This window comes from Neomonachus schauinslandi, chromosome 9 (genome assembly GCF_002201575.2).
Source record: "Neomonachus schauinslandi chromosome 9, ASM220157v2, whole genome shotgun sequence".
NCBI classification, from domain to species: Eukaryota; Metazoa; Chordata; class Mammalia; order Carnivora; family Phocidae; genus Neomonachus; species Neomonachus schauinslandi.
This window is the reverse complement of record NC_058411.1, coordinates 114271412-114296716: the sequence shown is the minus strand read 5'-3', so window position 1 is coordinate 114296716 and position 25305 is coordinate 114271412. Positions and strand designations below refer to the sequence as shown.

At 38.6% G+C, this 25305-nt stretch overlaps 1 protein-coding gene across 1 annotated transcript in view; it reads right to left on the bottom strand.

Moving 5' to 3' along the window:
* The window catches only part of ETFA (electron transfer flavoprotein subunit alpha), an 88446-nt gene that overhangs the window by 61424 nt on the left and 1717 nt on the right, over positions 1-25305 (bottom strand). Inside the window, exons 2-4 of the mRNA XM_021693741.2 lie at positions 2800-2946; positions 498-579; positions 313-395 (exon numbers count right to left, since the gene is read on the bottom strand). Coding sequence (XP_021549416.1) covers positions 313-395; positions 498-579; positions 2800-2946 — 312 coding nt within the window. The remainder of the gene's footprint in view (positions 1-312; positions 396-497; positions 580-2799; positions 2947-25305) is intronic.

The window sequence follows — 25305 nt, the reverse complement described above, 5'->3', positions numbered from 1 at the left end:
AAAATAATCTTTAAAAATATCCTAGAGTTTTCTCCATGACAAAATTTGAAAATCTGGAGTGGCATTCTAATAATTATGACAAAATCTTGAAAGAATAGAGTTGTCTCTGTGAAAAAATTTGAAAATGTGGAGATGGCATTTTTACAGAAATTTTAACAAAGTCTTAAAAGAATAAATTTTAGCAAAACTACCATATTAATTCAGAAAGCCAGGATTAGCTACCTAAACAGAGTCTGTTGTACACTTTCAGCACAATGAACGCTAACGCCTTCCAAGTAATGACATCAGATTCCACATTCTCAATCTTCTCACCTTTCCGAAGGCAGATGCTCCAGCACAGATGTGTGTGTAACTGAACTGCTTCTGAGTCACCAGAATCAATGGCGTCAGCTCCTCTGAGAATTAAACACATTTGATAAACACATTTCATAATATTTTCATATTCTTATATTCAAGCATACTTCAGACATTACACTCTTTCCACTGGAAAAGCTCACCTGGAAGGAGGCCTTTGTATGTATCATGCTGAGCCACCAGAACTTTTGCTACACCTGCTACTTTGCAGAGATCTTGTACCACCTATAATTAAAAGTTTTTAATTATCCATCTAACAGAAAGATACAAATAGAGCCACCACTACAAATATCAACAGAACATAAAATCTGATAGCCAACGACAGAAATAATTTTTTTTAAACTACAGAAATTGTTCTGAACAGAAAAAGGGTGACGTAAGTGAAAAAAAATTCTTTAACAAAAAAAAAAATCTTAGGCCAATTGATCTTACTACCAATTATCTTAAATAAAAATTCCTGCCTTGGAAAAGAAAAGTATTAATTGATAAGCCAAAACTGGCACAGCTCTCTATGCAAATTTAGTTATAAATTGTGCTTTTTACCTTTCAATTAATGCAAGTATAAATTCATCATTGTAGAAATGGTGAAAATGAGGCAATGGTTAGGTTCTCTCTCACACACACAATAATAACACAGCCAATGGGTTTCCTAGAGGTAAAGAATAGGACCTAACCACACTGGTTTACAGGCCACTGCACTTTATTTGGCAATAATAATTTCTGCTGAATTTAAAATTACTGAATTTAGGCAATAGAAAAATCTTATGTAACAGTCCATTGTCAACTTCTGAGTTCCTGCCCACCTACATATATTTATCTATGATAAAGCAAAATAATTTTTTATTTTAATTCCTCATTTTTCCTGTGTGGAATGAGAATGAAGTTCTGGGAAAGCTTTTTGACTACTCAGATTTCCTATATATAAGAGGCAAGTAGAATTCCCCCTTTTAATTCTCTAATTACAGCAAGACTGGCTTTCGCTTTAGCAGAGACCTAACAATCATATCATGGTCTCTGTCTTCTTGTTTGCCTCCATGCTGATTCACTGATGAGTAGACATAAAAAGCTGTGCCTCCTGCCCCCTACTCAATGGAAGGTAAGGCTGCAACAATAGTCACTGTTTCCCAGATAGCAAAAAGTACCTCTGCTGAACCAAGTATGGCAGACTATCCTGTACTACCAAAACTATCTTTTTTACCAGCAAAAACTTCTGGCACTACACAGAAAAACCACTTGCTGCTTACGATAAATGACTACAAAAAACAGTAGAAAACTGAAATCTGCCTAAGCTATTAATAGAATTTCTCTATACAGGTACTGTTTTTCTTTCAGATTAGAAGGCGACAAAACAATAAGATTATAACTAAAGAGAAAATGGTTTCTGCTTCGATTTTTCTCAAAACAGTGTGAATAAAATAGCATTTCAAATAGTTTTAAAATATTTGAATAATTATTTAAAATCACAGCCAAATAATCAAACCCAGAACTTGTATATCTAAAAGCAGGGCAACCAAAAAAGATAGCTTAGCCATGTCATCACACCTTCTGGTTACTATCAAATAAATAAGATTCCTAGTTGTTAGCAGGATTTAGGTAAAGAAACCCATACAACTTAACCCCAAACCTGCTAGAATACATTCTTTCAGGATACTAATTTCATGTGAGAAATTAGACGGAAGTGACACTAGCATTCTGAACCTGCATTATAACACATGCTCTGCATCAATGCCCTTTAATAAAAAATAAATAAAATCCTCTAAAAAGAAACATGCTTTCTCCAGATTTCTTCCTCTGAGATCTAAGTCCCCAACTGCACACTTGGCAATTCTTGTATGGTACGGGAGGGAATTGGTAGCTCAACTTAACTGAGGCATGATTTCAACTACACTGTAGCCCAGTGGTACAGATTCTGCAAACCATATTCTAGAACCTTCCTAGAGGGTTAGTTTACAAACCCGTTATCTCACTTCAACAACAACAACAAAAACAAAGAACACCTTTTACTAACAGCTATAGTTTGAAAAGTATAGTACTTACATTTGAATTCTTATACCAATTAAAAATTAATATCCATGATACTTTGTCCAGATTTACCACTTTCAGGAATTAAAAGCAATTAGCTGGTATATTCATCAATACAAAAAAGGGATCGGCTATTAACCTCTAAGGAGACTCAAATATTATCATTCTACTTGGTACCTGATGGCACATGATGGTGCCAGTGGAACTAAATCAAGTATTCTACCTCATTTCAAAAGACAAAATGCTTAGTGAGCAAACCTTTTAGTTCCTTTTTCACATGTAGTAATGACTATGACACTGGCCATTTAATGAGGATTAGAGCCCAGTTTGGGTTACAGTCCTCAGCATAATTCTCTGTTGCCATCTTTCCCTGTCTCTTGATGGAGATTATATTTGCTATGGTTGACCTTAAAAATTTCTCACCTTGTCACATTTGGTTCCAGCTACTAAGCAAGACACTTCACCTCCAAGACGTTTGGCTGCAGTGATGGTATTTAATGTAATGGGTGCTAGGGTATCATTTGCATGCTCGGCTATTACCAGGGTACTCTGAAATCGTAGCACTGAGGCCTAAAAGGAAAAAAAAGGTGGAAAAGAATATTGTAATACAAATAGGTTTTTTTTTTTTTTTTTTTTTTTTTTTTAAAGATTTTATTTATTTATTTGAGAGAGAGAATGAGAGACAGCACGAGAGGGAGGAGGGTCAGAGGGAGAAGCAGACTCCCTGCCGAGCAGGGAGCCCGATGCGGGACTCGATCCCGGGACTCCAGGATCATGACCTGAGCCGAAGGCAGTCGCTTAACCGACTGAGCCACCCAGGCGCCCACAAATAGGTTTTTAAAACTCTAATTATTAAGCATGTATGATTTAAAAAAACCGTACACAACACTCAGTTCTATAAATGTATTCATAAAGTATTTACTCAATGGCAAAAATTAAGCTATTTGTGTCTATCATTCTATTACTAATATTCTTACTTAATAAAAACAAAGTGCAAGTTTGTATTCTGTTAGAAAAATTTAATTATTTCAAAACAACTTTCCCACTAATCTATGTTTCTGAATATTGTGTGTTCAATGAGAAATTGCTAACTACATCTAAATTTAAAATTCTTAAGTAGAGGGGCGCCTAGGTGGCTCAGTCAGTTAAGCATCCAACTCCTGATTTCAGCTCTGGTCATGATCTCAGTGCCATGAGATGGAGCTTGGGATTCTCTCTCTCCCTCTCCCTCTGCCCCCTCACCCCCACCCCCGCTCAGGCATGCATGCTCTCTCTCTCAAAAAAATAAAATAAAAATAAATAAAATAAATGCAAAATTCTTAAGTAGAACATATTACCTATCAAACTAGGAATCAAACTATTACCAATTACATCCACTTGCAGCACAACTGCTAAAGATACAGTATATCCAGAAATAATGGGTTTGAAATCAATTACTATAGTCAATTTCTATTGCTTTCAGGCAAAATGCATTCAATACCCAAATAACTGATAATGTAAATCTGTCTTTAAAATACAATACCACACAGTAATTTTGCTGGGGTTCCAACTGTTTAAACATACTTCTGAATTCAAAAAAGAAGCTTGCAGACCATATCTTGGAACCAACCAGCATCCACCTATATCTACTGTGGACTATCAAGAGACCAATAGTTCACGGTCATCTGGAATAATTTCAAACACCAGGAACACAAAGATGAACAAGAATGGTCACTATACTCAAAGATTTTAAGGGAAATACGACTTGTTTACATACAATTATGAGAACAGTTTTTCATTCAATGAAGAGATCCAAAAGGCTGGAGGTTGCAGATCATGAAATATAGAATCAAGAGGAAGAAAGGAAGAATTTTAGGTGTTCCTGTCATGTGAAAACATGAGGAAGGGCACCATAGATGTGACAAAATAAGAAAACTCTGGAACTATCCTTGTGAAAAATCACTATGAGAAATGAGAAAAGGAGGCACTGAGGATCAAGTGGCATGGTTGTAAGGCTTAATTCAGCAATAATCTTTAATCTGGAGCTGGAGTGAGGAAAGCATGGTACAAAATTTACACCAGAGCTGGAAATTTACAAAGGAGGGAATGAATGAAAGGCAGACAGGCATGGGACTATAATGCTCATTACACAATTAAATTTACAAAATACATATTTTTTTCATTTACTATATTGTAAATACCAATTGCTATATTTTAATATTCTTTACCTTTTTATTGCTGTTAAGTATATGAGCATACCAGTTTAACCAGTCCTATAATCATTTGGGTAGTTAGTAATTTATTATTTTTTTATAAAGATTTTATTTATTTATTTGAGAGAGTGAGAAAGCACAAGCAGGGGGAGCAGCAGAGAGAGAGGAAGCAGACCCCCCCCCCCCGCCCCGGGGAAGGGAGCCCAACATGGGGCTGGATCCCAAGACCCTGGGATCATGACCTGAGCAGAAGGGAGACGCTTAACTGAGCCACCTAGATGCCCCAGTAGTTTTATTATCATAAACAATGCAGGGGCATCTGGCTGGCTCAGTCAGTGGAGCATACAACTCTTGATCTCAGGGCTGTAGTTTGAGCCGCCCCACATTGGGTGTAGAGATTACTTTAAAAAAATAATAAAATGCATAAAAACCAAACAATGCAGAAAAGACCATCCTTACAGCTAAATCTCTGCACTCATCCTCAACAAATGAGAGTTTGTTTTAGTCTTCAAAGACCCTTCTGATTGGAACCTGGCCAGACCTTAGCTGCTCTCCTTCCATAGAAGACTAAGCCAGATTCTCTGCAACCTTCAACAAGCTATAGGGACCCTCTTCCCATAAGCTTTCTACCTGTACCAGTTCATCCTCAACCTTCTCCTCAGTCTTCTCAACCATCTCTATCCTTGATGAACCAATCCCAGAGCTGGGGACCAGAGACTACAGGGATATGCGAGAGGAAGGAATCACTGCATTATGTATCATGGATGGCATTTCTTGTCTTTTTCTTCCCTTTCTGTTTACTCAAAGGAAGCAAGGAAGGAGGTGGGGGGATGAGACTTTTGTTGTTGCCAGATCAAGTACCTGCTTGTATAACTTTTTCTTTTTTACAATAAAAAAAATTGCCTTCTTACAGGAGGTGGGTTAAAGTAAGAAATCTTTATGCATATCTTACAATTATTTTCTTATAACAAATTCCTAAAAATGTTAGATCAAGAGGTAGGCACACTTTTAAAGCTTTTAATACTGACTGACACAAACTGTTCTCCAGAAAGTTGTAGCAATTCACAACAGTTCACAATTCTTGGGATGGAATGAAAGTTCTTAGAAGGCAAATACCATGCCTATTCAAAGAATCCAGTACAATTTTTTTAAATATACATCTGTAGAAATATATAGTACTTTCTCTTTTTTAATCAGAAGATCACAGTATCTTTTGCAAAGAACTCTAATTAGGACTCAGTGGCATAATTTATTATTTAAATCACATTTCACAAGAATTGCCAGTAACAAACTCCTTATTACCAATACATAACAGATACCATATTTTTTATTATGTTTCACACATCATTTATTATAAAAATTATGAGATTTCCATCACCATTTCAAGAATAAATCCAACATTTGGTGGCAGAAGGCCCATATTTGCTGTAAATTATAGTTCTATCATAAGATAAATTAGGCAGTTCTAAGGAATCATCAAGGTTTTTGGAACTTCTAGGGGGACACTGTATATATATATTTTTTTAATTTTTAAAATTTTTTTAAAGATTTTATTTATTTATTTGACAGAGAAAGAGAGACAGAGAGAGAGGGAACACCAGCAGGGGGAGTGGGAGAGGGAGAAGCAGGCTTCCTGCTGAGCAGGGAGCCCAATGCAGGACTCGATCCCAGGACCCTGGGATCATGACCTGACCGAAGGCAGACGCTTAACGACTGAACCACCCAGGCGCCCTGTATATTCTTTTTAAAAGACTATTCAAAATTATAACAGTAAACAACAACAAAAGAACATACCTAAGAACCCACTCATTCATCTACCTGATCAATCTTTACTAATTACTATTACATCATACAGGCATTCCATATTACTTTATCACTTGACTCCTTACAGTTTTTTTTTATTATGTTATGTTAATCACCATACATTACATCATTAGTTTTTTGAGGTAGTGTTCCATGATTCATTGTTTGTGTATAACATCCAGTGCTCTATGCAGTACGTGCCCTCCTCAATACCCATCACCAGGCTAATCCATCCCCCCACCCCCCTCCCCTCTAGAACCCTCAGTTTGTTTCTCAGAGTCCATCGTCTCTCATGGTTCGTCTCCTTATAGTTTTTATTTTTTTAAAAGATTTTATTTATTTATTTAATTGACAGAGAGAGAGAGAGAGAGACAGCATGAGGGGGAACACAAGTAGGGGGCGTGGGAGAGGGAGAAGCAGGATTCCAGCTGAGCAGGGAGCCTGATGCGGGGCTCGATCCCAGGACCCCAGGATCATGACCTGAGCCGAAGGCAGTCGCTTAACCGAGCCACCCAGGCGCCCCTCCTTATAGTTTTTAATACTAAGCTTCCTTCTAACTCAGTGTTCTACCTTCTATTCCTCAGATACCACCGAAAGAGGAGCTACAGCACCTAAACATGGTTATGTGGCTTAATTCAGCAGTAATAGTTGTGTGTAGCAGAAGAAATTGGTCTGTAGTCTTTCAAATGTTATGCCTCAATCTAGAGCCCAGTTTCTTTATCTGTAAATTGAGGGAGATGAGCTAGCTCAGAGGATTTCAAACTACATTCCATATAAGACTAAGGGTGTCAGGGAGGCACACCTCAGGAACCACCACACAGGATAAAGTAAAAACCAGGCAAGCGGGGTTGCCAGAATGGCTCCCCAGCTCTGCTTTAACCAAATTAAATAAACCAAAAGATACAGATATTGAGAAAGAGTTGACCCTGGAACAACATGGGGGTTAGGGCACTGACCCTTGATGCAGTCAAAAATCTACATGTAACTTTTGACTCCTCCAAAACTAATACCCTACTGTTGACCAGAAGCCTTCCCAATAACAGTAGGCAATTAACACATATTTTGTATGTTATATATATATATATATATAACATATATATATATATTATATATAACATATATATATATATAATATATATATATATATACAATAAAGTAAGCTAGAGAAAAGAAAATATTAGGAAAATCATTAGAAGAGAAAATACGTTTACTGTACTGCACTCTTTATCAAAAAAAAAAAAGAAAAGAAATTCACATACAAGTGGACCAATGCAGTTCAAATCCATGTTGTTCAAGGGCCAACTGTGTATCTTATTTAAAATTCATAACTCTATGACGTAGTTTTTACCCAGACTTTACAGATGAAGAAAATGGAGCTTAATGGCTACCTAGCTAGGAAGCAGAGCCTGTTTAAAAGTGTAAGCAGTCTGAGGTGCTTGGGTGGCTCAGTCAGTTAAGCAGCCAGCTCTTGATTTTGGCTCAGGTCATGATTTTGGCTCAGGTCATGATCCAGCCCCGCACTTAGCCACTTAGCAGGTAGTCTGCTTGAGGACTTCTTTCCCTCTCCCTTTGCCCCTCCCCCTGCTCATGCTCACTTGCTCTATCTCAAATAAATAAGTAAACCTTTTTTTTTTAAAAAGCGTAAGCAGTCAGACTCCAGAATTTTGTTTTTAATTACTAGCTCACATCAAAGTACCATCATTTTTAAGTTCTTTTATATAGGTATCCCCAGCTTTTCAAAAATTCATTTTATGCCACTTCACTTTTATGAAAGACCTACATGTTTTCTTTGTTTTTCTTTCTTTCTTTCTTCCCTTTCTTTTTTAAAGATTTTATTTATTTATTTTGACAGAGAGAGACACAGCAAGAGAGGGAACATGAGCAGGGTGAGTGGGCAAGGGAGAAGCAGGCTTCCCGCCAAGCAGGGAGCCCAATGTGGGGCTCGATCCCAGGACCCTGGGATTATGATCTGAGTCGAAGGCAGACGCTGAACGACTGAGCCACCCAGGCGCCCCCCTACCTAACCAAAAGAAATCAGAAGAGGATTTTCATTTTTATGAAAAAAGGTGAAAAGCAAAACTAGCATTCAGCATTTGTTTTGCAGCAAGCTGTACCCCAAAGCGCTTTACCATGCACCCCAAAGCAGCAAGAGGGGCACCATCAAGCTCCTTCCCTGGAACTACACTCAGCATCAAGCCACCATAGATTTGAACTGTGTGAGCGTTTGTGATTTGTCTTAATTTCTTTTGTGCATCCATTAACAAGATGTATCCTATGATAACAGAAAAGCCTAAGAGAAGTTATTTTTTGAGTCTGAGAACACTAAAAAATGTTTCCGTATAAGTTAATAGCAACTGCTTCTTCACTTTACACTGTTTTAGCTTATGAAAGGTTTTATAGGAAAGCTCTATTTCGCATAGCAGGGGAAACCTGTAGATGGGTCATTCCTATAAGATTTCATTTAGCAAGTATTTTCCTGATTTTTAAAAAATAGCACTGATCAAAAAGAACCAAAAAAAGATATGTAAAAGTTCTCTTTTCCAGCTCTAAACATTTTAGAGCCCTAAAATCCTACTTTAGGTATAAGAGTGGTATAGATAACTACTAAAGATTCAAAAAGGTCCATTACTGGAAAGGTTTTTAAACAAGTTACATTTTATTATCTTATGATCCATTGCATCTGTGTACTTTAGGGCCCTCTTTTTTTACGGGGGGAAAAAAGGAGCCAAATTCTTTAACATTTAAAGATAACTATAGAAAGACTTAATAAGGTAACAGTCCAGAAAGGAATCTCAACCTCTTGAAAACACTGAAATTACTTAATGCAGGCTGCTGTCACCATAAATTCTGGCTCATCTACCTTATCTGGGCCCTCAAAATTGCCTGACAATGTTCTATGTTATCCACATTGGCACTTTCACTTTCCAAAGCAACTCTGATCAAATATCCCCTTCTGATGTTTCTCAATTGCTAACAGAGTCTGTTTCCTACTCTCAGAAGAGAGCCTCATTTCCTACTTCATTCACAATGAAAACTGAAGCCATTAGAGAGGACCTGCTTCACCTTCCTGATATCCAACAGAAATTACTGTCCCTGTCCTATCAAAATGGAAGCTGCTACAGGTCCTAGATTTGATTGCTTTATCTGGGCTCTAGGTTCTGTCCTCTCAAATCTAGTTGAAGACTTCTTTCTATAATCTCTCAGTAATATCTCTAACTTCTCCCATTTTCCAGAGCTGCTTCCCATCAACATTTAAACATGTTTGAGGCTCCCCAATTTTAAAGAAGCCCAAAATTAAAAACCCACTAGCACCATCTTCCACTCCAATTCTCTAATTCCTCAATTCCCATTCATGCCTCAACTGCTTGCACTCTGGCTTATGTCCTCACCAAAATTACCAACAGATACTTTTCAGGCTTTACCTTACTATTCTCACAGAAATATTTGAAATTATTGACTATTCACTTCTCATTTCCATGGCTTAATTTATAATTTACCACCTATAAAAGAATCACATATATATTGGAGGAAGGAGGGAGAAAGAGATGTTAAATCTCGTTCCTAAGTGCTAGACCTGAAATTAAGTTACTCTCTGCACTTTCAACTGTTTAACTTGCCTGTCTCCATCAAACACTCTCCAACTCAGCAGATCCAAATCTTAATTCATCTTTCCCCTGATCCTCTAGCTCCTTACCAGATTTTACATCCAGAGTTCTTCAGGGGATGTACCACTCTCTAACAAGCTGCCCAAACCATGATCTGAGAGTCATATCTGAGTTTTTTCTCAGCCCTCACATCCAATCGGCTACTAAAGTCATACCAATTCTCCCTTCTAAATAAAGTATCTCCTAAATCCATTCACTTCTCTCCATCATCAATGCTACCACCTAGGGCAGGCTTTTATCCTTCCCCTATAACACTCCAAACATCTTCCAACCCAGTTTTCTCCCCTCCAATCCATTTCTCTGTGATCTTTCCATGACACAAATCTAGCATGTTACTCCCCTGCCTAAAACACAACAATTGCTTCCTGCCCCCCTAGGATACAACTAGACTCTTCAGGTTGGCTTACCAGGCATTTATTTTATGGTGTGATCTATCTCTCTAGCCATATATTCCTCTCTCCATTTACACCCTATTTTCAGATACTTGAACTTGCCCTGCTCTCTCTGACCCCCAGCCTTCCCTCACATTGTTCCCTCTACCTAGAGGACCTCTTCCCGTTACCTGATTAGCTTCCAGTCAATCATCCTTAAGTTTTCTGCTTAAATGCCAATCTTTCCAAGAAGCCTTAGTACAGGGCAGTGGTAAATAGTATAGGCTCTGGAGCCACCCTGCCTGGGTTTGAATTCCACTTCCACTGTAACTTCTCTGCGTCTTGGTTCCCCAATCATAAAATAGAGATGATGCTCTCACAACCTCACAGAGTTGTGAGAACTGAATTATTGGAATAGTGCCTAGAACATAAATCGCTCGATAAACATTAGCTAAACATAAAAACTTTCTTTGGATCTCCTTGGACTAGTTAACTTTGCTAGCACCAACAGAGTACACTGAATTGCCTTCATTATAGCACTTATCACACTTGACTATATTCACCTGATTATTTTGCCTTCTCCACTTGATTTTGAGGACAGGGGCCATATCTGATTTTCTTACCACCATAACCCCAGCTTCTACTTTAGTGTCTAGCCCAGAGGAGATATCCAATAAATGAATTGAACACTGATTTTAAAAACCACTTCATCAAAAGAATGAGATGACAAGCCACAGACTGGGAGAAAACTATTTGCAAAAGACATATAATAAAAGGCTGTAATCTAAAAGAACGCAAAGAACTCTTAAAATTCAACAGTAAGAAACTGATTTTTAAATATGGGCAAAAGATCTGAACAGACACTTCACCAAAGAAGATATATGGACAGTAAATAAGCACATGCAAAGATGTTCAACATCATGTATTAGGGAACTGCAAATTAAAACAAAAATGAGATACTACTGCATACCTATTAGAACAGTGAAAATCCAAAACACTGACAACATCAAATGCTGGTGAGGATGTGGAGCAATAGGAACTCTGGTGGAAATTAAAAACTGTACAGCCACTTTGAAAGACAATGTGGCAGTTTCTTACAAAATTAAATAACTCTTGTCATATAATCCAATACTCATACTCCTTGGTATTTACCCAAATGAGTTGAAAACTTATTTATATACAAAAGTCTGCATATGGATATCTACAGCAGCTTTATTCATAATTGCCAAAACTTGGTAGCAACCAAAAAGTCCCTCAGTAGGTAAATGGATAAACTGTAATTCATCCAGAAAACAGAATATTCAGCACTTTAAAAAAGAAAAAAAGGCGTTATCAGGCCATGAAAAGGCTACATACTGTACAGTTCCACTTAGACAACATGCTGGAAAGGCAAAGCTGGAGACAGTGAAAAGATCAGCAGTTGCCAGGGGTTGGGGGCAGAGGGGTTAGAGGGAAATAAGCAGAGCACAGATTTTAGGGCAGTGAAACTATTCTGTATAATACTGTAACAGTGGATACATGCCACTGTACACTTGGGATACACCCACAGAATGTAGAACACTAAAAGTGAACCCTAATGTAAACTATGGAGTTTGGTTGATAATATGTAAATGGAACATCAACTGGAACAAAAGTACCACTCTGGAGCAGGATGCTGATAGTGCAGAAAGGTGGGGACAAGCAGGGGGAAATACATGGGAACTCTGTAGTTTCTGCTCAATTTTGCAGTGAATCTAAAACTGCTCCCCAAATAGTCTATTGTTTTTCACATATGGTCTATTTAAAAAAAAAAAAAAATCTGTTGCTTTAAAAACATCCTTTAAATACTTCTACTCTATACACTGAGCTACAGAAAGCAATTAAGACTCTAGATCAGTCTTTCTCCAAGGCTGCTCATCTAAGCCACAGAAAATCTAAAAGACTGTTGTCTTAATTCTCCCAAGAATGAACATAACTAGGACCATTCTAGACACATAGGAGAGAAGTTAATTCATTGCATATAGTGGGTGCTTTAAATGCTTGTTGCCACCTTACACTTACATCTTCCTTTTGTATGTGTGAGTGTACAAGTTTATTGGGGAGTACTCCTGGAAACAACATCTATTAGCATCAAGGAGTCAGGACTGGGTAGTGGAGGAAGCTAAACTGCAAGAATGCAGTGCAGTCACAACAAAGATCTAGGCTGAACCCACAAAGTGCCATGGAGCTATGACGGCCCTTCAGAGTTATACAGAAATGAAACAAGGGTGCTACAGATCTTACTTTTCACACTGTGTCATTATTCCAGGACTATTTTTTCTTAATTTCCAGGGCTCCTTCATGAAGGTATGTTCCACCTTACCTTAGACAAAATTCACATGGACTTTCGATTTTGTTTTGTTTTAACAGTCAAACTAACACGACTGATGCTTTATTTCTGTTTCTAGCTCAACCCTGCAAATAATCCATATTTAAAAACCAGAATATCTAATAAGAACACATACAATATGAACAGAATTAAAATAAACAAGTGACTTAAGACAGACAAAACTCAAAAATGATGTTTTCATCTAAAGAAAATCCTCCACCCTATTACTTCATCACTCAATAACAATTATAAAGCACCTCAGTTTACAAATAATTTCAGATATCTTGTCAGTTTCCCCAGCCCCCTACCTAGATTATCCTCCCTGCCACTACATGTTCCCCAAATACCCTATACACCTGTTACATCAATCATACTTAAAATAATGTGTTCAATGTCTGTCTTCCTCATCTATCCACACCATGTGGGCAGGAATTAGGCGTGTCTGTTCCCCACTGTGAATTTAGTACCCACTAAGTGCCTGGCACACAGCTGGCACTCAAGAAATGTTTAGTGACTAAATGAAATTTCCTCAGAATGATAAACTAAAAAGCAACTCTTTGTTATCTCACTAGTAACTTAATTATCCAAGAACAGTATACAAACTTGTTAAATCACTACAACAGATACCCCATCATGCTTTCAGAAAACTTAGCAAAACTGATCAGACTTAAATAATAAAATGTGAAGTTTTCTTTCACATACCAACGACATACCTCATAGAGCTCACTGGCCTTTCTGAGAGGGTATACTTTTTGAGGGCAGGGCTAAAAGGGGTTATCATTCTCTCTCCACCCTTTCAGAACCAAACTTCTTGAAAATAATGTCTGTAAGCACCAATTACTGCCTCATCTTTCTCTCCTTTACTCACAGCAAACTGGCTTTCACATCCACCATAAGACTGAATCCAATCTCTTCCAAGTCACTAACAACCTTGTTATAGCTAGATCCAATGAATATATTTTGGTCCTTCTCTTATTCAACCTTAACAGTGTTGACACTGCCTTTGATTTTTTCAGTCTTTGGTGTAACCAAGAGATTTACTGCTCAGGAGTTCCTGCTATGATTTGAACTCTGTGTTCATGTAGTAAACTACCATAGGTGTTAGAAGAAAAAAAAAAAGCTGGATTCTAACTCCCTACTTTACCCTTACAAACCCACTCAAACCTAACGTAGTAAGAATAATTTTAACCTACTCCCCGCCCCCCCCATCATCTTTGAAAACGAAGTGAGATATGGGTAAGGGGAAGGACAGCATGAGGGTCTTTTTGCTTCTTAACTCAAAAATAAAAAGGCAGGAATAAACTATAAAATCTTTCCAAGTTCTGGGGCACCTGGGTGGCTCAGTTGGTTAAACATCTGCCTTCGGCTCAGGTCATGATCCCACAGTCCTGAGATGGAGCCCCGTGTCAAGCTCCCTGCTCAGTAGGGAGCCTGCTTCTCCCTCTCCCCTCTACCCTCCCACCCCACTTACGCTCTCCCTCTCTCTCTCAAGTAAATAATATCTAAAAAAATAATCTTCCCAAGTTCTAATGAAAAAGATAAATAATACGTAATTAAAGTCACCTATCCCTATTTTAACATAAATTTTGTAATATAAAACGTATAGTACATTTTTGTACTTAAAATAAATAACTACTTTAACCTCTTTAATAATAAAATATGGTAGCTTTTAATCATTACTAGAAATGTCATATGACATTGATTATAATATTAAAAACACACTCAATTTACTTCACTTTAAAAACAGAGAAGTCCCTTAGTAGACACATTGGCAGGCAGCGTAATTTTACAGAATTCACCTTATACAATAAATCTTTTAGAACCATCGAAATTGGCTCTCTTTCTTCTTTCAAAAGAAATTAAAATTTGCATGCAAATTACACAGTTCAATCTCATTTGTCAATGATAGGGCATGGACTCTGAAAAATGTCATGTTCCTTCACACCAATTTCATAGCTTCTGAATCATGATTGTTATGCCTCCCTGTCTGGCAATGAATACAAAAACAGGAACATTCAAATGCCCTTGAAAAGGGTTGCTTCACTCTCCACATAAAGTATTTCTTTGGTATCTTAATTAGTCAACAAATCAATTTCAAATGCAAATGAATATAAAATAATACTCATAATTCAGATTAATTTCCCCACAAGAATGTTAACTAATTGCAAATGCCTACCTATTTTCCTCTTAATGTGTTCTCTAGCTCTTTATTGTAGATGTAAAATACCACCTCCATTAAACAGATGACATTGAAGAGACCCCAAAGATGAAGGACTTTGCTCAAGGGCACAAATCAGGTCAATACTAGAAACAACCTGGATACGAAATGCAAGTCATTTAACTTACGTTCTAACAATTTAAGGTATCTTTTTTTTTTAACTGCAGTAAATAACACTTATAAAATTTATCATCTTAATCTTCTTTTTAAAAGATTTTATTTATTTGACAGGGAGAGACATAGTGAGAGAGGGAACACAGCAGGGGGAATGGGAGAGAGAGAAGCAGGCTTCCCGCCAAGCAGGGAGCCCGATGTGGGACTCGATCATGACCTGAGCCCAAAGGCAGACTCTTAATGACTGGGCCACCCGGGCACCCTCATCTTAATCATTTTTAAATGTGGTTACTATATACACATTGTTAACAGTTCAAGACAACCTTTTAATAATCTATTATTAAAAATATAGATTTGTAGAAATATACCTTCCTAAATAACTCGTGGTTAGCTACAGAACAAATTTTTTAAATTTCAAGAGTAGGGATTTCAGATAAGCTCCTTGACTTTATGACATCACTGATGTATAAATGCTAAGGTTCAGAGACGATGGCCAAAAAAGAATTCTTGAGATGTCTTCAGTGCAAAAAGGTGGTTTTATTAAAGCACGGAGACATGACCTGTGGCAGAAAGAGCTATACTGGCGCTATGTCGGGTGACTAGCTACTGAGGGGCTAGCCATTGTTAGGGAAAGGTCATTTATTACTGTCTATAACCTTCGTCATGAGACCCTTCAGATTAGAAGGCCATATTTTTTTTTCAAGATTTTATTCATTTATTTGATAGAGACACAGAGAGAGAGGGAACACAAGCAGGGGGAGTGGGAGAGGGAGAAGCAGGCTTCCTGCTGAGCAGGGAGTCCGATGTAGGGCTCGATTCCAGGACCACCTGAGCCCAAGGCAGACACTTAACGACTGAGCCACCCAGGCGCCCCTAGTAGTCCATATTCTTGGAGGATGATTGTAAACATGTATCTTGAGGGTAGAGATAAAGGAAGTTTCCAAAGGAATTTATATGTTAAAGAAGACTTACAGGATCCTGGGAGTCAGAGTAATGTTAATCATAAAGGCAGGTGAGTTCCTAGAGGAAGGTCACTCTACCTGTTTCAAGGACTTGTCAGTGGGCTGTAGGCAATAAGGAAATTTAATTTTCTTCTTTTGCGTTTGTTTCCCACATCATCATTAGAAAACAGGAGCCAGAGGGACTCCCACTTTAGAAATATAGGACAACTTGAGAGCATCAAAAAATTAAGATAGTGAGGCACCTATGTGGCTCAGTCAGTTAAGGAGCCAGCTTTTGATTTCAGTGCAGGTCATGATCTCAGGGTCCTGCGATGGAGCCCCATGTTGGTCTCTGCACTCAGCGGGGAATCTACTTGAGGATTCTCTCTCTCTCTCTCCCTGTGCCTCCCCCACCAACACAAGCTCAGGGGCGCACACACTCTCTCTCTAAAATAAACCTTTTTTTAAAAATGTGATATTAGAGGGAGGAGCAAGATGGCGGAGCAGTAGGAGACCTGAATTTCGTCTGGTCCCAGGAATTCAGCTAGATAGGGATCAAACCATTCTGAACACCTACAAATTCAATAGGAGACTGAAGAAAAGAATAGCAGCAACTCTCTGAACAGAAAAGCAACCACTTTCTGGAAGGTAGGATGTGCGGAGAAGTGAATCCGAGGCGATATTCGGGAGGACAGATGGCGGGGGAGGGGGCCTCCGGCGGCCACTTCCGGCCAAGTGATAGAGCAGCACAGCACAAAATCGAAAATTTAGAAGTCGGCTCCACTGACGGACGTTGCTCCAGTGGCTAAGCGGAGGTGGGGTGGGGGGGTGGAGGGGTGGAACCATCGCTGGGACAGTGTGGTCTCAGGACCCTCAGGATCACAGAAAGACCGGGGGTGCCTGAGTGCGGCAGAGCTCCCAGGTATCCGAGCAGGGAAGCCGGCTGCAGAGACGGAGCTGAGGAGTGGGCTCCCAGCTCGGGGTTGCCATAAACCGAGCACACTGCAGGGATCTGCTGGGTTTGGAGACTCCACACGGGGTCAGATGCCAGAGATAGAAATGCTCGGTCACAGGCCAGGTGAGCAAGGAGTGTGGCCAGAGACCGGGGAGATGGGAGTGAATGACTGCTTTCTCTGGGGGCTCACTGAGGAGTCGGGCCCCGAGTTCTCAGCTCCTCCGGGGCAGAGATTGGGAAGTCACCATTTTCACTCTCATCCTCCAAAGCTGTACGGAAAGCTTGCAGGGAACAAAAGCTCCCGAAAGCAAACCTGAGCAGATTACTTAGCCCGGACTGGCAAGGGCGGGGCAATTCTGCCTCCGGCAAAGACCTTTGGGAACCACGGCAACAGGCCCCTCCCCCAGAAGATCAGCAAGAACAGCCAGCCAAGACCAAGTTTACCCATCAATGAGAACCGCAGAACTCCAGCGCTAGGGGAATACTGCACATAGAATTCATGGCTTTTTTCCCATGATTCTTTAGTCTTTCACCAAAGTTATTTTTTTTTTACTTTCTTTTTTTTTTTGATTTTTCTTTTTCCCTTTTTCAACCAACATCTTATCAATCCCTTTTAAAAAAAATCTTTTTTATTTTTCATTTTTAGAGTCATATTCTATCCCTTCATAGTAGTTAACCTTATTTTTGGTATATATATAAGTTGTTCTCTCTTTAAAATTTTAGGATACAGTTTCTTCTAACAGACCAAAATATACCCTAAATCTCTAGCGTATGGCTTTGTTCTAGTCTCCTGCCTGATCACATTCTCTCCCTTTTTTTTTCCTCTTTAAATCCTCCTCTTTCTTTTTTCAACCAACTCCTTATCTTATCAATTCCTTTTATAAAATCTTTTATAATTTTCATCTTTACAGTCATATTCCATCCCTTCATCGTATTTACCCTTATCTTTGTACATATATAAGTTTTTCTTTCTTTAAAATTTTGGGAGGCACTTTCTTCTAACAGACAAAAATATGCCCAAAATCTAGTGTGTGGCACTGATCTATGCACCAGCCTGATCATATTTGATCATATTCTGTTTTTTTGTTTGTTTTTATCTTTTTCTTTTTTTCTCTCTCTCTTTTTTCTTTCTTTCCCTTTCTCTTCCTCTGGTTTCAGGTATCTTCTGATTTGTTTAGTGTATATTCTTCTGGAGTCGTTGTTACCCTGTTAGTATTTTGTTCTCTCATTCATCTATTCTCCTCTGAACAAAATAACAAGATGGAAAAAATCACCTCAAAAAAAAAGAACAAGAGGCAGTACCGACTACCAGGAACCTAATCAATATGAACATTAGTAAGATGTCAGAACTAGAGTTCAGAATGGCGATTTTAAAGATACTAGCTGGGCTTGAAAAAAGCATGGAAGATGTTAGAGAAACCCTTTCTGGAGAAATAAAAGAACTAAAATCTAACCAAGTCAAAATCAAAAAGGCTATTAATGAGGTGCAATAAAAAATGGGGGCGCTAACTGCTAGGATAAATGAGGCAGAAGAGAGAATTAGTAATATAGAAGACCAAATAATGGAAAATAAAGAAGCTGAGAAAAAGAGAGCTAAACAACTACTGGATCACGAGGGCAGAATTCGAGAGATAAGCGATACCATACGACAAAATAATATTAGAATAATTGGGATCCCAGAAGAAGAAGAGAAGAGAGAGGGGCAGAAGGTATAATGGAGCAAATTATAGCAGACAACTTCCCTAATTTGGGGAAGGAAACAGGCATCAAAATCCAGGAGGCACAGAGAACCCCTCTCAAAATCAATAAAAATAGGTCAACACCCCGACATCTAATAGTAAAACTTACAAGTCTCAGAGAAAAAGAGAAAATCCTGAAAGCAGCTCGGTACAAGAGTTCTGTATCCCACAATGGTAGAAACATTAGATTGGCAACAGACCTATCCACAGAGACCTGGCAGGCCAGAAAGGACTGGCATGATATATTCAGGGCACTAAATGAGAAAAATATGCAGCCAAGAATACTATATCCAGCTCGGCTGTCACTGAAAATAGAGGGAGAGATAAAAAGCTTCCAGAACAAACAAAAACTAAAGGAATTTGCAAAACACGAAACCAGCCCTACAAGAAATATTGAAAGGGGTCCTCTAAGCAAACACAGAGCCTAAAAGTAACATAGACCAGAAAGGAACACAGACAATATACAGTAACAGTCACCTTACAGGCAATACAATGGCACTAAATTCACATCTTTCAATAGTTACCCTGAATGTAAATGGGCTAAATGCCCCAATCAGACTGGATACAAAAACAAGACCCATCGATATGCTGTCTGCAAGAGACTCATTTTAGACCCAAAGATACCCCCAGATTGAAAGTGAGGGGGTGGAAAACCATTTACCATGCTAATGGACATCAAAAGAAAGCTGGGGTGGCAATCCTTATATCAGACAAATTAGATTTTAAACCAAAGACTATAATAAGAGATGAGGAAGGACACTATACCCTACTTAAAGGCTCTATCCAACAAGAAGATCTAACAATTGTAAATATCTATGCCCCTAACATGGGAGCAGACAATTATATAAGCCAATTAATAACAAAAGCAAAGAAACACATTGACAACAATACAATACTAGTGGGGGACTTTAACAGCCCCCTCACTGAAATGGACAGATCAAATAAGCAAAAGATCATCAAGGGAATAAAGACTTTAAATGACACACTGGACCAAATGGACTTCACAGATATATTCAGAACATTCCATCCCAAAGCAACAGAATACACATTCTTCTCTAGTGCCCATGGAACATTCTCCAGAATAGATCACATCCTAGGCCACATTCAGGTCTCAACAGGTACCAAAAGATTGGGATCATTCCATGCATATTTTCAGACCACAATGCTTTGAAACTCGAACTCAATCACAAGAGGAAAGTTGGAAACAACTCAAATACGTGGAGACTAAAGAGCATCCTACAAAGGAATGAATGGGTCAACCAGGAAATTAAAGAAGAATTAAAAAAATTCATGGAAACAAATGAAAACACAACTGTTCAAAATCTTTGGGATGCAGCAAAGGCAGTCCTAAGAAGAAAGCATGTAGCAATACAAGCCTTTCTCAAGAAACAAGAAAGGTCTCAAATACACAACCTAATCCTGCACCTAAAGGAGCTGGAGAAAGAACAGCAAATAAAGCCAAATCCAGCAGAAGAAGAGAAATAATAAAGATCAGAGCAAAAATCAATGAAATAAAAACCAAAAGAACGGTAGAACAGATCAATGAAACTAGGAGCTGGTTCTATCAAAAGAAAAGAGAAATGACCCAAATAAATGAAATCATGAATGAAAGAGGAGAGATCACAACCAACACCAAAGAAATACAAACAATTATAAGAACACATTATGAGCAACTATATGCCAGAAAATTAGATAATCTAGAAGAAATGGATGCATTCCTAGAGATGTTTCAACTACCAAAACTGAACCAGGAAGAAACAGAAAACCTGAACAGACCTATAACCACTAAGGAAATTGAAGCAGTAGTCAAAAATCTCCCAACAAACAAAAGCCCAGGGCCAGATGGCTTCCCAGGGGAATTCTATGAAACATTTCAAGAAGAATTAATACCTATTCTTCTGAAACTGTTCCAAAAAATAGAAATGGAAGAAAAACTTCCAAACTCGTTTATGAGACCATCATTACCTTGACCCCCAAACCAGACAAAGACCCCATCAAAAAGGAGAACTACAGACCAATATCCTTGATGAACATGGATGCAAAAATTCTCACCAAAATACTAGCCAATAGGATCCAACAGTACATTAAAAGGATTATTCACCATGACCAAGTGGGATTGATCCCTGGGTTGCCAGGTTGGTTCAACACCTGCAAATCAATCAATGTGATACAATACATTAATAAAAGAAAGAACAAGAACCATAGGATCCTCTCAATAGATGTAGAAAAAGCATTTGACAAAGTACAGCATCCTTTCTGGATCAAAACTCTACAGAGTATAGGGATAGAGGGTACATACCTCAATACCATAAAAGCCATCTATGAAAAACCCACAGCCAATATCATTTTCAATGGGGAAAAACTGAGAGCTTTCCCACTAAGGTCAGGAACACGGCAGGGATGTCCACTCTCACCACTGCTATTCAACCTAGTATTAGAAGTCCTAGCCACAGCAATCAGACAACAAAAAGAAATAAAAGGCATCTGAATCAGCAAAGAAGAAGTCAAACTCTCACTCTTTGCAGATGATATGATATTTTATGTGGAAAACCCAAAAGACTCCACCCCAAAACTGCTAGAACTCATACGGGAATTCAGTCAAGTGGCAGGATATAAAATCAATGCACAGAAATCAGTGGCATTCCTATACACCAACAACGAGACAGAAGAAAGAGAAATTAAGGAGTCGATCCCCTTTACATTGCACCCCAAACCATAAGATACCTAGGAATAAATCTAAGCAAAGAGGCAAAGAATCTGTACTCAGAAAACTATAAAATACTCATGAAAGAAATTGAGGAAGACACAAAGAAATGGAAAAACGTTCCATGCTCATGGATTGGAAGAACAAATATTGTGAAGATGTCAATGCTACCTAGAGCAATCTACACATTCAATGCCATCCCCATCAAAATACCATCCACTTTTTTCAAAGAAATGGAACAAATAATCCTAAAATTTGTATGGAACCAGAAAAGACCCCAAATAGCCAGAGGAATGTTGAAAAAGAAAAGCAAAGCTGGTGGCATCATAATTCCAGACTTCAAGCTCTATTACAAAGCTGTCATCAAGACAGCATGGTACCAGCATAAAAACAGACACATAGATCAATGGAATAGAATAGAGAGCCCAGATATAGAGTTAATGGACCCTTAACTCTATGGTCAACTAATCTTCGACAAAGCAGGAAAGAATGTCCAATGGAAAAAAGACAGTCTCTTCAACAAATGGTGTTGGGAAAATTGGACAGCCACATGCAGAAGAATGAAACTGGACCATTTCCTTACACCACACACAAAAAATAAACTCAAAATGGTTGAAAGACCTAAATGTGAGATAGGAGTCCATCAAAATCCTAAAGGAGAACACAGGCAGCAACCTCTTCAACCTCAGCCGCAGCAACTTCTTCCTAGAAACATCGCCAAAGGCTTAAGGGAAGCAAGAGCAAAAATGAACTACTGGGACTTCATCAAGATAAAATGCTTTTGCACAGCAAAGGAAACAGTCAACAAAACCAAAAGACAACCGACAGAATGGGAGAAGATATCTGCAAATGACATATCAGATAAAGGGCTAGTATCCAAAATCTTATAAAGAACTTATCAAACTCAACACCCAAAGAATAATCCAATCAAGAAATGGGCAGAAGACATGAACAGACATTTTTCCAAAGAAGACATCCAAATGGCCAACAGACACATGAAAAAGTCCTCAACATCGCTCGGCATCAGGGAAATCCAAATTAAAACCTCAATGAGATACCACCTCACACCAGTCAGAATGGCTAAAATTAACAAGTCAGGAAACGACAGATGTTGGCGGAGATGCGGAGAAAGGGGAACCCTCCTACACTGTCGGTGGGAATGCAAGCTGGTGCAGCCACTCTGGAAAACAGTATGGAGGTTCCTCAAACAGTTGAAAATAGAGCTACCATATGATCCAGCAATTGCACTACTGGGTATTTACCCCAAAGATACAAATGTATGGATCCGAAGGGGTACATGCACCCCGATGTTTATAGCAGCAATGTCCACAATAGCCAAACTGTGGCAAGAGCCAAGATGTCCATCGACAGATGAATGGATAAAGATGATGTGGTATATATACACAATGGAATATTATGCAGCCATCAAAAGGAATGAGATCTTGCCATTTGCAACGACATGGATGGAACTGGAGGATGTTATGCTGAGCGAAATAAGTCAATCAGAGAAAGACATGTATCATATGACCTCACTGATTCGAGGAATTCTTAATCTCAGGAAACAAACTGAGGGTTGCTGGACTGGTGGGGGGTGGGAGGGATGGGGTGGCTGGGTGATAGACATTGGGGAGGGTATATGCTATGGTGAGCGCTGTGAATTGTGTAAGACTGTTGAATCACAGACCTCTCCCTCTGAAACAAATAATACATTATATGTTTAAAAAAAAAAAAAAGAAGATAGCAGGAAGGGGAAAATGAAGGGGGGCGGAAATTGGAGGGGAGACAAACCATGAGAGACTATGGACTCTGAGAAACAAACTGAGGGTTCTAGAGGGGAGGGGGGTGGGGGGATGGGTTAACCTGGTGATGGGTATTAAAGAGGGCACGTACTGAATGGAGCACTGGGTGTTATATGCAAACAATGAATCACGGAACACTACATCATAAACTAATGATGTATGGTGATTAACATCACCTAATAAAAAAAATGTGATATTAATGGATTACAATCTACTAAATAAAGGATCCATAATAAATATATAGATAAGCAAGAAGGAAATGTTTTTCCTTATAATAGAATGCTAATAAATGTAGAAGGAATGATGGAATTCAAAAAATTACCATTTTACATTTTAGGAATAATTTCTCTTAACATCAATAGATGTTAAGATAACGGGTGAAAGTCTGATGAGAAACAAGAGATTTACATAATCTCAATGTATCTCCCTACAAATTAGTTAAAAATCACAAAGGTAGAAGTAGTAACTTGTTAGTGGAAAAACCTGGTGAACAACACTTTAGCTAAGTAAAGTTAGTATCACCAATAATGGGATAAATCAACATTACGAGCCTCCTAACATGATGCACTGAGAACACATATCACTTCTGTGAGACCCCCACCAAAATAACCATGAGGAAACACCAGACAAACCTAAATCGGAAACAGTCAACAAAAAAGAAGGCCTGCACTCTTCAAAAATGTCAATGCCAGGGGCGCCTGGGTGGCTCAGTCGTTAAGCGTCTGCCTTCAGCTCAGGTCATGATCCCAGGGTCCTGGGATCGAGCCCTGCATCGGGCTCCCTGCTCCACGGGAAGCCTGCTTCTCCCTCTCTCACTCCCCCTGCTTGTGTTCCCTCTCTCGCTGTGTCGCTCTCTGTCAAATAAACAAATCTTTAAAAGAAAAAAAAAAGTCAATGCCATCAAAGCTAAAGAAAGGCTGAGGAGCTTTTCTAACAAAGACTAAAGAGACATGAAAACTAAATGCAAGGCATGATCCTGGACTACCCTAAACCAAACTGTTAGAAAAATTGCTATAAATGATATTAATGTGACAACTGGCAACATATGAATGTCTGCAATTAGATAACAGTACCGTATCATTGTTAAAATTCCTGACTTTGTCGATTTTACTGCGGAAATGAAAGTGAACCTCCTTGTTCTCAGAAAATACACACTGACCTACTTAAGAATAAGGGGCATGTCTGCAACACATTCTCAAATGGTTCAGAAAAATAATAGGGGCACCTGGGTGGCTCAGTCAGTTTCAGCTCAGGTCAGGATCTCGGCTCCATGAATCCAGCTCCACGGGATTCTGCTTCTGGATTCTCCCTCTTCCTCCCTCTGGCCCTCCCCCAGAGTGCATGTGCTGGCGTGCGCTCTCTTTCTCTCGCTCTCTCTCTCTCATGCATGCACACGCGCTTTCCCTCAAATAAATAAATCTTAAAAAAAAAAAAAAAGGAGAAAGAAAAATAAGTATATATGAAAAGAAATAAAGCACATGTGCCAAACTATTAACAACTAGTAAAACTGAAAGGGTTTTGAGAATTATGTACACTATTCTTACAGCTTTCCTGTAAGTTTGAAATTATTTCAAAATTTAAAAAGTTAAATATGTATGTGTATTTATGGATCTATTTTAGAAGTGTTCCCGCCACTTCCTTATATTCTTGAAATTCAACTCTGAAACATTCTTATGACTTTAGGGCAACTACTCTACTTAGCTTGACTTCATATTTTCAAAGTAAGTCAAGGTCAAACTTTTTGGCAAACCACAATAAAGATTTGGAAATACCGTGTATGTCTATTGGCAAATTGTGTTAAACTTAAGCTAATCATTCCATTTTTTCTGTTAGATCTATAAAACATCTGAGTCCTAAATTGCCCCCACTAAAATTATTTCACTTATTTTTTTTTTAAGATTTTATTTATTTAAAGAGAGAGAGAACACAAGCGGGGTGGGGGGCAGAAGGAGAAGCCAACTCCCCACTGAGCAGGGAGCCAGACATGGGGCTCAATCCCAGGACCCTGATATCATGACCTGAGCTGAAGGCAGACACTTAACCAACTGAGCCACCCAGGCGCAAGATTATTTCACTTATGC